Here is a 14,740-nt window from a genome sequence, read left to right as displayed (position 1 = left end):
CCTAAATTTATATTATCCACCAGTTACTTTGTTAATTTATCTACCATAATCCATTCTTTATTTCTGGTAAATTTCTATTAATATCTGCCTCTATTATTTCCACAGTTTGTCTTCTCCCTATTAACTTCCCAGAAGAGTCAGAGTATAAGCTCTAAACTGAATCCCCAACCAGAAACATTATTATTAACTTTGCAGACTCTTGTCCTACTGAGAATATCTTGGCCCTTTATCCCACGAAAAGTCCAGGAAGCAGTAAATTCAGCAGTCCACCTTGGCATGAATCTGTTTGTAGAAGAGTGAAACAACAGCAAAAGAACAAGCAAATTGAAATATGCAGTTCTGTTTCAGTTAGAGAAAAAAATGTGGACATTTAATAGTGACTATTCTGGAACTATGAAGACCAGATTTTGGTGTTTCCAAACATTTGTACCTGAAATTTAGAAAAACATTAAATGCACTATTCAGTGAGCTCTAATTTAAGTAAGAGAAGCAAAATCTTTTTTATTCTTTTGCTCATTTCTCTTTCTTTCTTTCTTTCTTTTTCTTATTATGAACTCTGGGAAGCAAAATTTTTTTAAATTACTAAATCAAGATACTTATTTATTTATTTATTTATTTAATTCATTTGGCGCAGAGAGAGAGAGGGAGAGAGCACAAGCAGAAGTGGCAGGCAGATGGAGAAGCAGGCTTCCTGCCAAACAGGGAGGCTGATAAGGACTCCATCCCAGGACCCTGGGATCATGACCTGGGCTGAAGGCAGACGCTTAACCGGCTGAGCCACACAGGCATGAAATCAAGATTTCATATAGCACACTTTCCTCACAATTCTCTTCCAGAGTATATATAACTTTTGTTTCCTAGTTTGTTGAACTTCTACAAGGTAAAGTTAATATTTGTACCTCTGTGAATTCTCTTCAAAGATTTCTCATTCAGTTGGCCTTACAGAAATTCTCTGTATTTTGTCAGGAAGTTTGGTTATAGTCTACATTAACTTATAAAATATTGTACTACTTATTGAACATTAATCCCAAATGATAGAATTCTTTTTGATTTGTTTATAGTTTGGTTTTCACTTCAGTCCACAAAAGTCTATACAGCAAAATGTGATTTGAATAATTATTTTATGATATTCAGGATAAATGACTTAATTATTTGTATATATTCTGTCAAGGTTCTTTAATGACAAGATAACATGGGATATATTCAAGCAGTTCTTGTGGGGACCAGCATTTCTGGTTACTGCTGTGTTGGAACCTGTAAGTCCTATCATATATTTTTGTTCACAAAATATTATTTTCCTTGACCTATATGTTTTTAATGACTGTATCTTTAAATTCCAGAGTGTTGAGACTGTAGTAGGCTATGTTCCTGATGCCCGGTGGTTTGATTATCATACGGTAAGTGGTTAGGGAATTCTGGGGAATTGACTAAAAACATATGAGTAACAGTTTTATACTAGCTTTTTCATTGGTGACATATTTGGTTTACTTTACACTTAAAAAGGTAAGATATTTCTTGCTAATTATAGCTGTATCAAATTAATACACAGTGAAAGAGAGTTAATTTATTCTGCCATAGTTTATTATGGAGTCATTGATTTATTTTACTGAATAAACATAACATTGTACACAAGAAGGTCATTCTCCTGTATCAATATGCAAAATTACCATTAAAGGTTATATAATCCTTCCAAGAATAATGTATATGACAAACCAGGAATAACTTTTGTGACCTTTGAAAACCCACACATTTTCTGCATGAGAGTATCACAAAAACAAATGGTGGTGAATTACTTTCAAAGCTATTAATAACTAAGAACTAAGTATATACTTTAACATGATTCCTCAAATACGTGTTTGAGTTTTTATTAATTTTTGTATGTGTATCAATTGATGTACTTACACCAGTATTTTTGTTTGATATATCAAACACCAATATTGCTGATGATTCCATTTCTTGCCACTTATGTTCTTCCTTCCAACCTCCTCATTTCCAGGGCCGAGATATTAATGTCAGAGGGCAGTTTCATGAATTTTATACTCCTTTAGATACAATAAACCTACATGTCCGTGGTGGTCACATCCTACCATGTCAGGAGCCTGATAAAAACACATTTCACAGGTAAGTGAAGTATTTACAAGAGCTCAGATTAAATTCTGAGATATGTCCTGCTAGAATTGTCAAGAACTGGGAAGGTCTGAGATTTTATCTTATTTCCAAGTGAACAAGTTACTCTGCCACAGTGTCATGGATGTTGGGTAAGGGACAAACATCTTTCTTATTCATGGCATAGCAAGAGACTTGAATTTCATGTTTGCTTGGGGTTTCCTTGTCCCTGAAGTCCCATGGGGATGACCTAGGCCTAGATAGAAACTGCACATGTGGAGGTTGTGTCATAGCTACGGAACTCCAGGCTTAGGCACTCAGCCCTTTATAATGGGCTGTAAGCAAACCTCTTCATTGTTTGCTTTTAAGGGGATTTATTATACTGGTCAGTAAATTTTTTAAAAAATTAATTTAAAAACAAACAATGCCCTATCTTCCAATACTGTTTGCTTTAAAAGCATCCATTAAAATATAATTTAGGGGCACCAGGGTGGCTCAGTCAGTTGGGTATCCAACTCTTGATTTCTCCTGGGGTCATGATCTCAGGGTCGTGGGATCAAGCTCCACACAGGGCTCTGTGCTCATCAGAGAGTCTTTTTGAGATTCTCTTTCTTCCTCTCCCTTTGTACATCCCTACCCATATGCAAGATATGCAGATATTTGAGACTCATGAAAAATTATCCTCCAACATGATATTCCTTCTAATAGTAAGAAAGTTTCCTAGATCAAAATACCAACTAAAACTTCTTGTCTTCTGTATAAATATGCAAAGATATTGACAAGTGAATCTCTTGTATTTTGAGTGGCTGCCTTATCTAAGTACTCATTTTTGATGCTTCTGACATGTGGAAAGAAATATTACTTACTTCATTGAAACATGATTTCTTTCTTTTTTTTTTTTTTTAAAGATTTTATTTATTTATTTGACAGAGAGAGATCACAAGTAGGCAGAGAGGCAGGCAGAGAGAGAGGAGGAAACAGGCTCCCTGCTGAGCAGAGAGCCCGATGCGGGACTCGATCCCAGGACCCTGAGATCATGACCTGAGCCGAAGGCAGCGGCTTAACCCACTGAGCCACCCAGGCGCCCCGAAACACGATTTCTTAAATGAATTTTCTATAAACTTTAAGCAAATATTGCTCAGAGGACTTCCCTTTCCTTCCACTTTTTCCATTCCCCTTTTCTAACTCCCTCTGTCAGTCCTGTGAAGTATTTCCAAACTCACTCTAGTCTATGAAACTGTAGCTATCCATTGACAATATCACTGCTTCTTCAAACTCCAAGTACACTGCTGCCCACAGAAGAACCAGACCTGTTTTTTAGCAGCCTCATCCCATATAAAGATGAAAGATAATTCTATTAATTCATATTTTCTAGACATTATCATTCATAACTGATGAACTGACTAAGACCTTCTCTTCTTTGTCCTAGGACCCTAACCTGGTATTCTCTCCCTCTCACTCAGCATTATATCCAATCTACCAAGGATCATGGCTCTATTCTGGTTTATGTGACTGATGTAAAAGTGAATCCTTTGACCAGAGTGTCTATTTCCATTGCCTAAATTCCTGCTTACACATTCATATTTGGAAACTCAGTCTTGATTCTTCTCTTCTCATGCTGTATCCACTCATTTGGTGATCTACATGCTGACAGCCCTATTTGACATGCATGGACTTTTTCTATCTCCTAGAATAATCCAGATCTATTTCTTTCAAGACTCTACCCTGATATTAATTTAAGAGGAGAAAAACAAGTATATCTGAGAAATGAGGGCTTCACAGAGGAGAATATTTATAAATTGGACCTGAAAGAATCCTTTTGTTATAAAAGACAAGTAGAGAGGCCAGTGTGTGTGTGTGTGTGTGTTTAGAGGGGTACAGTAAATAGGTTATTAGGGCTAGGTATATAGATAGGGTAGAATGTAAACTGTGAAACACTTTTTAATCTTAAATTTTAATATGTTGGAAAATTGTGGGTTAAACCAGATTTTTAGTGTTGTTAATATATATTTATCTCTTATACCTGTAACTATGAACATGAAATATATACATTACATGTAAATATATGTAGGTATTCATGCTGAGACATAATAATGTCTTTATTAAGTTGCTGTAGAGATTTGAACTCTAATGTTCTGGATATTTTAGGGCAGTTCATGGCAGTACAACTTTCAACATTTGTGATTGGAAAAGACAACTATATCTAAGCATAATTTGTCTGATAAATCCTTCCTTAAAAATATGAGGCTGTCAAACCAAATCATTTGTACAGTCAGCAAGGAAGCACATCTTAGTTCACAGATGGGTCTGTGTAGGCACCAGCTTGGGAGATATTGTCCATTTCAAGGATAGAAATTATAACTTTCATGCTACTCTTCACAATCTTATTAATAATTTCCAGGGGCGCCTGGGTGGCTCAGTGGGTTAAGCCGCTGCCTTCGGCTCAGGTCATGATCTCAGGGTCCTGGGATCGGGTCCCGCATCGGGCTCTCTGCTCAGCAGGGAGCCTGCTTCCTCCTGTCTCTCTTTGCCTGCCTCTCTGCCTACTTGTGATCTCTGTCTATCAAATAAATAAATAAAATCTTTGAAAAAAAAATAATTTCCAATGACAACTCAGTGATTCATGTATGGAAATGCAAGAAAGGCTTAAATTATAACAGATAAAAAACACTATTATATATGCTATAATAGCATATATAATAGTGTATATTAATATAATAAATGCTAATTAATATAATTATATTAAATTAGTATTAAATATTAATATATAAATATTCATGTTTAATGGTCAGTGGCCAGATTAGCAGAGAGAATACTAAATAAATATATCAATTAACTTAATATGGTTTAAACCATTATAAATGAAGCCCCTTTTGATCTGTTAAGTAGGTGATCTTTTGAGATCAAAAGGCAAGCATATTTTCTGTTAAATATGAAGGATTTTATGGTTTATGTCATTCCCAGTAACTCATTATTAAGGGAAGGCCTTTCATTTTCTCTGTTGAAAACAGTTTGTGTTCTCATTGTTAATATTCTTACTTGTTTTCCTTTGGTTGTTCATAAGGCTGCTATATCATAACTGAAGTCTGGTATTCTATAAACATAAGTAAAATTATATATTTTTTTTTAGTCGACAAAATTACATGAAGCTCATTGTTGCTGCAGATAATAATCAGACGGCACAGGGATCTCTGTTTTGGGATGATGGAGAGAGTATCGGTGAGTGTTCCATTTAATAGATAATGTAATTGATGGCATACATATTATCTCACATTGCTTTTATGTTATCTATTTTTGTACCTTGGAAGCTGAATGAAAGGCTAATAAGATTATCCAAAGCTAAAGTAGCTTAATAATTAGCTAAATCAACTTTAAAACGTAGTGTTTTAAACATCAAAGACTTTCCTCTTACCCTAAATATAGTTAATCCCTACGGGAAATGTCTGAATAACTATGAAACATGTATGGACAGAGAATGTATATTGATCATTTGTTACTCCCAAAAAGTAGCTTATGCCATTCATGAGAGTCATTCAGTACATGTGAGGTCACCTGAACTGAAACGCCACATTCCATGTGCACATGGCAATGCATAAAGGATGCCTCTAAAACATGAGATAGCCTAGAAACAAAACTTGACCTTGGTCTCTGTACTTCATGCCTATTTGTTTTTTTAATTCAATATTATTTACATGAAAAGTTTAAGGATTTAAACTTAGATCTATGTTTACTCTATAGTCATAGAGCAATATGAGTTATAAAGTCATTTCTTAAGACCAGACAGAACTGCTAGGCTCTCAGCCATGTGTGCTTTTCTGATCATTGTCACAGAATCACTTAGGGTAGTTTATTGAAGATGCAGATCCTAAGGACCAGTTAATTTCCATTAATTGGGAGAGAAGCCCAGGTATCACCTTCAGGTGATTAGTATGCTGTTAAGTAAACACTAGTTGTGGATTAGGGTTGTTGACTGCCATTAACAGTGTCACTCTACTAGATGGGAGTTCTGAACATTCTCTTCAAACAAACATCAGTCCTAAAAACTAACATCCGTGTGGAGCTGATGTTCTCACAGGGCAGTTCAGTGCAATGAAAATAAGCTATCTGCAGAAGAGAGATCTTTCATTACTAGCCAAGACATGTATTTTTCAACTTTTTAGGTATATCATAGTTAATATTTTGCAACCCTAAGAAAAGGGAATCAATTTATTAGTAAATAAAGTATATTGGAAGGTTGATACAAGAATCATATGAATCAATCAAAGCATGACTCTTAAAAACAAAACAAAAAAATTTTTCCTAGTATCTTGTGATTTAAGGTGAAGATTCAACTGCTATTAATTAAAACCCTATGTTTTTAGAGTCCTGACCTTTGTTAACATGTCAACTGGGTTTCTACAAAGTTTGCAGTCTTTCTCACCTGCGCCCAGCAGGTTGCACTTTAAATTTGCCTACGGTTTTCCAAGGTTGTAACGTTGAGTTATACATTTGCATTCTTGTTTTAGAACCTTTGAATTTATGTACCTATCCAATAAATTAGTTCATTTGAACAGCAAGGGAGACAATGCTTCTCTTAGAAATTTTACTCCTGGTCTTCCTATCAAACTAAGATACAGATGAAAGAACTTGGTATGACCTTTGCCCTATTGAAGTTTCATAGCAGATTTTATTTTTTAATCATTGGAAAGAAAAAACATACTTCAAATATTTATTTATTATCTCTCTATGTAAGCATATAAAATTATTCTGGCCAATTATATTTGTTTTTTTTTAATTGTATCTGACAAATTCAGTATATTTGTTGTAATTCTGTATGAAGATTTCAGATAATTCCTTGAAATTTCTTGAATAAACAGCAACAACAATATATAACAAATGTTTCAGCAAGTCAGACTCTCCAAAGAAGTGTTCTTTCTCAGCAAGCTTATCAATCTAGTTAATAGGCACAGAACTATTTCCTCCTCTAAGTATATTCACATTTTATAAAATACTATTTGCTGACATATTTTTTTCTCTCAAAGAAAATCAAAGATAAAATACAGCAGTTCCCCCTTATCCATGGTTTTGGTTTCTGCATTTTCAGTTACCCATGGAAAACCCTGGTCTAGAAACAGACGATCCTCCCTCTTATAGTGTGAGGAGATCAGTAGTAGTCTTAATGCTGCATCTCCATGTCCAAGTCATTCATCTCACATCATCTCCTCACTTAGGCATTTTATTATCTCCCATCATCACAACAAGAATAAGCATAGCACAGTAAGCTATCTTGAGAGTGAGAAACCACATTCACATAACTTTTATTACAGTATACTGTTATAGTTGTTCTATTTTATTATTAGTTACTGTTAATCTCTTTCTGTGACTAATTTATAAATTAAACTGTATCAGAGGTAAGTATTACAGGAAAAATCTTAGTATATACAGGACTTGGGGATCTTAGAGTGTATACCCCCACAAAAAAGGGAGACTATTGTAAAATTATCTCAAAATTTGTGTATATTAAGTAAAGTTTGATCATTCTAGCTAATAAAGTTATAGATTAGGCAAAATCAAAGCATGACTCTTAAAATGCTGGCATGTATAAGTTTGAAAAGGAAAGTAAAATTTGTTACTTTTTCAATGTTATTTTTTTTTTTTGTGGTTTAAACAAACTTTATTGATTTTTTTTTCCTCCCAATTTATTTATTTTCAGAAAGACATGATTCACTATTTTTTTCACCACACCCAGTGCTCCATGCAAGCCGTGCCCTCTATAATACCCACCACCTGGTACCCCAACCTCCCACCCCCCCCGCCACTTCAAACCCCTCAGACTGTTTTTCAGAGTCCATAGTCTCTCATGGTTCACCTCCCCTTCCAATTTACCCAAATTCCCTACTACTCTCTAACGCCCCTTGTCCTCCATGCTATTGGTTATGCTCCACAAATGAGTGAAACCATATGATAATTGACTCTCTCTGCTTGACTGATTTCACTCAGCATAATCTCTTCCAGTCCCATCCATGTTGCTACAAAAGTTGGATATTCGTCCTTTCTGATGGAGGCATAATACTCCATAGTGTATATGGACCACATCTTCCTTATCCATTCATCCGTTGAAGGGCATCTTGGTTCTTGAACAGACAATTCTCCAATCAAGAAATACAAATGGCTATCAGACACATGAAAAAATGCTCATCATCATTAGCCCTCAGGGAGATTCAAATTAAAACCACATTGAGATATCACCTTACACCAGTTAGAATGGCCAAAATTAACAAAACAGGAAACAACATGTGTTGGAGAGGATGTGGAGAAAGGGGAACCCTCTTACACTGTTGGTGGGAATGCAAGTTGGTGCAGCCTCTTTGGAGAACAGTGTGGAGATTCCTCAAGAAATTAAAAATAGAGCTTCCCTACGACCCTGCAATTGCACTCCTGGGTATTTACCCCAAAGACACAGATGTCGTGAAAAGAAGGGCCATCTGTACCCCAATGTTTATAGCAGCAATGGCCACAGTCGTCAATGTTATTTTAACACTTGTTTCAGTCATGCATTTAATTTACTTTTGCCTTTCTGCCTTACCTATGCTTGTTTTGTTTTACATATAAACACAGTCTTAGAATTCAGGTAAATTTGGACTTTATTCCAGATTTTGTTTATAATTAGTTGACTCACTTTCAGCCATTTATTTAACTTCTCTGGAGTTCACATTCCTCTTCAACCATGAGAACAATAAAAGGACATACCTCTTGGAGCAGTGTGATAAAGTACTTAAAAGTTGACAAATAGTAAGCACTTAAATTTTAGCTGTCAAATTATTTTAAAAATTGATTTTAAATATGGTAAAATTATAATTAGGTAAAGAAATGAATATAAACCCCATGTTTTATCAGTTTGATTTCAATAGATCTCTCATAATCCCCAGCAATTAAATATTTTTTGTCAAATGACACTAGAGTAAGTTTCCATCATGTTCATTTTGCTTTATAAATATTATTATATTGTCAGTCATTGAAATGGCTGGTAAGTGACCATCAATATCACCACCCAATTCTGTTTATTCTGTTTATTCACCCTGCCAGAGCCATGTTAAGGTGATTTTAGACCTGTCACTCTTTAGCGTTACTCTCCAACAAATAAATACAAACACACCAACCTTCCCTGTTCTTCTAGGACCGTCTCTGGGGACTCATCCTTCATATTAAAGTGCTCTTTGGAGAGTTTTTGAACAAGTTAAATAAACTTAGAGAAAAATTAGATATGCATTGATGGTATTTGATACACTTTATACTAGGAAAGAGAACCAAACTATTCTAGTTTTTATTATTTTTCTTCTTTGGAAATATAAATATATAATCTTTTTGTCTCTCTACAGGTACCTATGAAAAAGGCTTATATTTCTTGGCACAATTTAATTTAAATAAGGTATGTCAGTTAAATAATATTTGAAGTTTTGTTCCATATTTTATATTTCCATATTTTACATTTTTGTATAACATACCTCATTTCAAAAATATGAATAAAAATTTGCTATACTCTGAAATACATTTTGGTTAACAGGTGTATGCTTTAAAAGATTTAATTGCTTTTGAAAGTGAGGGTTTACATTGCTTCTTTGTCTTTTTCTTTATAGAATACCTTGACAAGCACTATACTGAAAAATGGTTACATAAACAAAAATGAAATGAGGCTTGGATTCATCAACATATGGGGGAAAGGAAAAACTGCTGTTAATGAGGTTATTCTTATATACAATGGAAATAGAGAAGTAGTTAAATTTAGTGAAGACCTAGAGAAGGAGGTAAGTGATACAAGAAAAAAAAAATGGAGTTTTTAAAACATCTATATGGATGTCTTCTATTTCCTAACCCTAATGAAACATAATTATGGGTCACCTATCACCTCTGTTGTTTATTTATTTTCCTTAAACTTCCAAATCGATCTCCATATTATCATCCATAGTGACTTGTCATATGAATCAATCTAGTGGCACCTGTGTTACAATTTTCCTGATGTAATCAAAGCAAGATTCAATTTACATTAAGCCTCTAAGTCATTGTTATCCCTATAAGGTAAAATGCCTCAAAATTTTTTTAATATAAAATGTCTACATTTAAGAATTTAATACACCTTGGATAAAATATGTTTGTAAATCCTTGCAAAATTAATAGAATTGTCTATTGGCACTTGAATAATTTGACATACAGGTACACAAGGATATAATTCATACATTAAACAATGTATTGGAATTTTTATGTTAAATTTCCATTGCTACCAGTAATTAGTTCTTTTGTTTTGAACAAATAATTTTAAGCCTTCCTTTTCTTTCAAATTCAGTAAGAATACGCAAGTGAACAGTCTCTTCAGCTCCTTCCAATTCTAAATTCTGGAATCCATATCCCAAAAAGGTGGATTTCAAAGAACATATATTCTAGTCAACAGCTAACTGTTAGAAATGATCCAAGTATAAGGCTCTGGCTCTACTACTAAAATTGTGTGTGTGTATTACCTGTTAGTGTTAGATCTGGATAAAAATTACTAGCCATTAATCAATAAGTACTTCCAATACCTAACTTAAAAACAGTTGGTTATTTGACTGACTTCAACTTAAAAAAATAATGGTTGTGTCTTGGGCCACAGTCTTATGTCCTCACAGAATTTTACAAAGGTGAGAGGTAAACAGCACCTGAAGATCATTCTATCCACTTGAAACTTAATACTGCCCTATTGTTACTGGTGTTTTGTAGGCAAGTGTTATTTCCCCTTTAATGTAGAACTATGTTCTAATTACTATTTTGGCATCAAAATTCTTTTATTTCTTTAAGTTATATCAAGGTTGGAAAATTAGAGTTTTGTATACTTAATGTCCTTCCTTGGTAAAATAAAAGTTGATAACTCAGTGCCTCACCACCATTTTTCTTCTTTTTAAAATGTCACTGGTTTCTAAAATTACAAAGTAAGGGAATCACTGATTTAAGCCAGTGGTCTCATGTGGCAGACCAAGAAACTGAGTCCTTCAAAGGGAAAGTTAATTCTCCAGGAATAGATAGTCAATGGTTATCTATCACAATTAGCAATCAGTGTATTTGAACTGCCCAATGTTCAATCAGATTAAAAAGGATAATTTGACATATATATTTTCTTGCTCCTTATTTAGTACTACATTGGTAAAAATAAAATTTGTAATTTTTACTATAAAAATAAACTAAAACACTAAGGTGAACAATGTCAAATAAGATATTTTAAACATATCAAATATTATTTTAAGTTCATTTTAACCAGATGCTTGGTATAAAAACACATAATTTATGAAGAAAGTTCATTCCACATAATTTATAAAGAAAATTCATTCCACTGCTTCCAAACACATTCACAAAGACTTTTACCTATTAAGAAGGAATTTTTACAATATTTTATTACCTCATTGATTCCAAAAGTAGATATTATTTTTAACTACTAACAATTGAGCAGTTCCTTCTAAATTCATTTAATAAAACAAATACTTATGAGTACCTAGGGATTCAAACCTTTATAGATACATGCTAAAAGTAGAGAGTGGTCAGTTTCTTTCTTTATTCTGTTGGCCTTCTTCATCAGTGTGGTAATTATATGCAAATCTTGATTTAATTACTTTATTAATGCAATTTTATTTTTTTTTAAGATTTTATTTATTTATTTGACAGAGATCACAAGTAGATAGAGAGGCAGGCAGAGAGCAAGGGGGGAAGCAGGCTCCCCTGAGCAGAGAGATGTGGGCAGAGAGGTGTGGGACTCAATCCCAGGACCCTGGGATCATGACCTGAGATGAAGGTAGAGGCTTTAACTCACTGAGCCACCCAGGCACCCCATTTTATTTTATTTCTTGAAAAGATTGTATTTACTTATTTGATAGAGGGAGAGCATGAGCAGGGGGAGGGGAAGGGGGAGGGAGGAGAGGGACAAGAAGACTCCCCACTGAGCAGGGACCCCGATGGTGTCCTCAATCCCAGGACCCCAAGATCATGACCTGAATGGAAGCCAGACACTTAGCTGACTGAGCCACCCAGGCCCCTCTCTATTAATACAATTTTAAAAACATTTTCCTCGCAACAGTTATGTTTTGTTGCCTCTTGTACAGGTATTAAAAGCTATCTGATGTACTTGTTCCTTTTCACTTTTGATATATAAAAAAAACTAGGTTAGGTTTTGATGTAAGATGGATCAGTTTCAAATTTGGCAAATATACATTTTTTTAAATTATTTAGTTTTACCTTTTAAACTCTTCTACTACACAGTGTGGGAAATAAATCCTAGAATGTTGTGTTTTAGTGAAGAATATGTTTTATAAAACCACTAGGAGAGTACCTGGTTTTCAGTAAGCAGTAAAGGAATGTGGATTGTCTTCCTCTTCTCTTGCATATTTGATGATTGAATCTAAATTTTCTGAGCTAAGACACAGAAAAATCATGTGATGTGTTGGAGAAAAAGCAGTGGTAAGGTCTAATGAAATCATCATATAATAAAAATACTACAGATGATTGGCTAGAGCTGCTCAGTAACCTCCATAATTAGTCCCTACATAGTCTAATTGAGATTCTGTCCAGTGAAAGAAAGTAACACAAAACTGAAATTATTGTGCATCCCAAAGCATTTTGGGATTGACACAAAAGAAAGCATATTTCCAGTCTAATTTTTGTGTATAAATATGTGCTAATATTTGAGGGCTGGAAGCATAGAGATTTATGTAATAGAATTATAAATAATTCCATGTTTAAGAATATGGAGAAAGAATAAAACAATAGAAATCAAGATAATTAGTAAATAGTTTTAGGTTTTCACAGTCTTTTAACAACCATTCCACCTCTCCGGGATTTATTTTTATCTGTATTATGAGTGGGTTGGGTGAGATTATTACTGAAATAGTTGTGAACATTCTAGAATAAAAACTCATCAAAAAAAGAGAAACGAAGACTTCTATTAGAGAAAATTTATACATGGAAATAGTCTGTTAAAAAAACAAAAAAATAATCTTGCTCTGATTAAACAATAATTACCATTTTGCTTTCTTTTCAGATACTAAATATTAATCTCACAGTGAATGATGTTACTCTAGATAAACCAATACAAATCAGCTGGTCATGAAGATTATCATCAATTCCAGTTGTCAAAGGGATATTAACACCTGGATTTAAGTTTCTCTGTACTTACAATTTTCCCTTTTTGTTGGTTTCTTATATTGTATAAAATATGAACTTCATAACATCTACCTAAACTTATTCCACAGTGTACAATAATACTAATACTAATTTTATTATGTTAATGTGTTCTGGATCTAATTTTTAACATATTTATTAGGATTTAAAGCATTCTAGTTACTTTGCTAAGTATCAGCCAAAACTGTAAACCAGTTACTAAATATATACATGTGTAACTAAGAGATAATTAAAACAGGTGATTTTTTAAATGAATCTTTTGTGTAATTATATACAGTATTTTCTTCCAAGTTTAGTAAATTTAAGGCATATAGCAATACTTCTCATCAGATTTAATTACTTCTTAATATGTACAGTTAATTAAAAAAAAACAGAAAATAAAACGCATATAAGTATAGAAAGTGTACATTTCTCTTTATTTTCCAAAAATAAATTGTCCTAGTTTAAATTGCTGTAACAAATTGTCATAGACTGAGTAGCCTAGGCAATAAACATTTATTTCTCATTGTTCTGGAGGCTTGGAAGCCCTGAACAAGGTGCCAGCAGATTTGGTGTCTCGTAAGGACCCTCTTTCTGGTTTTGCAGATGGCCATTTTCTCTTTGTATCTTCACATGGTGAAGGGCAGAAAGAAAAGACACAAGCTCCATGTTGTCTCTTCTTATAGGCACTTATCCTGTTTATGGGGGTTTCATTCTCATGACCTAATTACATCCCAAATGTGTCTTCTCTAAGAGCTATCATACAAGAGATAAGAGGTCCAGCCAAAGAATTTTGGAGGGACTCAAGCATTCAGTCCATAACAGAAATCCAAATTTCTTTTTTAGCATTGTTTTATGTACTGGAGAAAAAAAGTTAGCTTATATTCTATTTACTTGGTTAAATAAACCATTCTAGCACATTCATGTAGGTTGGAAGGCTCTAAATCATGTTCTAAAATAGTATCCATTTTTTTTTAAACTCTAAGGTTTCTTTGAATTTACTTAAGTAATATCTGTAACTTGATATAATTCTTTTCTAATTAAAAATTTTAAAAATATCATAATGGAATTCTTAGGATAACTCATAACTCAGAATACAAGGACTGGTGAAACAATAATAAATATAATGATGGTTATTATTTTTAAAAAGACAAGAAATAATAGGTGTTGATGAAGGTGTGGAGAAAAGAGAATGCTTGTGCTCTATTGCTGGGAATGTAAATTGGTGTAGTCACTATGGAAAACAATATAGAGCTTCCTCAAAAAAATTAAAATAAAACTACAATAAGACACAGCAATTCTATTTCTGCTTATTTATCTTTTTTTTTTTAAAAGACTTTATTTATTTGAGAGAGAGAGAGAGAGAATGAGAGAGAGCATGAGAGAGGTCAGCTGGAGAAGCAGATTCCCTGCCAAGCAGGGAGCCTGATGTGGGACTCGATCCTGGGACTCCAGGATCATGACCTGAGCTGAAGGCAGT

The 14,740-nt window shown here is 33.7% G+C and overlaps 1 protein-coding gene across 1 annotated transcript in view; it reads left to right on the top strand.

Moving 5' to 3' along the window:
• The window catches only part of SI (sucrase-isomaltase), a 102,338-nt gene extending 89,128 nt beyond the window's left edge, over positions 1–13,210 (top strand). The window contains exons 42-48 of the mRNA XM_044255096.1: positions 1,172–1,256; positions 1,341–1,397; positions 1,997–2,121; positions 5,237–5,325; positions 9,465–9,514; positions 9,723–9,890; positions 13,142–13,210. Of these exons, the coding sequence (XP_044111031.1) occupies positions 1,172–1,256; positions 1,341–1,397; positions 1,997–2,121; positions 5,237–5,325; positions 9,465–9,514; positions 9,723–9,890; positions 13,142–13,210 (643 nt within the window). The remainder of the gene's footprint in view (positions 1–1,171; positions 1,257–1,340; positions 1,398–1,996; positions 2,122–5,236; positions 5,326–9,464; positions 9,515–9,722; positions 9,891–13,141) is intronic.
• The last annotated feature ends 1,530 nt before the right edge of the window (positions 13,211–14,740 follow it).

This window comes from Neovison vison, chromosome 6 (genome assembly GCF_020171115.1).
Source record: "Neovison vison isolate M4711 chromosome 6, ASM_NN_V1, whole genome shotgun sequence".
NCBI classification, from domain to species: domain Eukaryota; kingdom Metazoa; phylum Chordata; class Mammalia; order Carnivora; family Mustelidae; genus Neogale; species Neogale vison.
The sequence above is the reverse complement of the archived record's forward strand: the minus strand, read 5'-3'. Positions and strand labels throughout refer to the sequence as shown.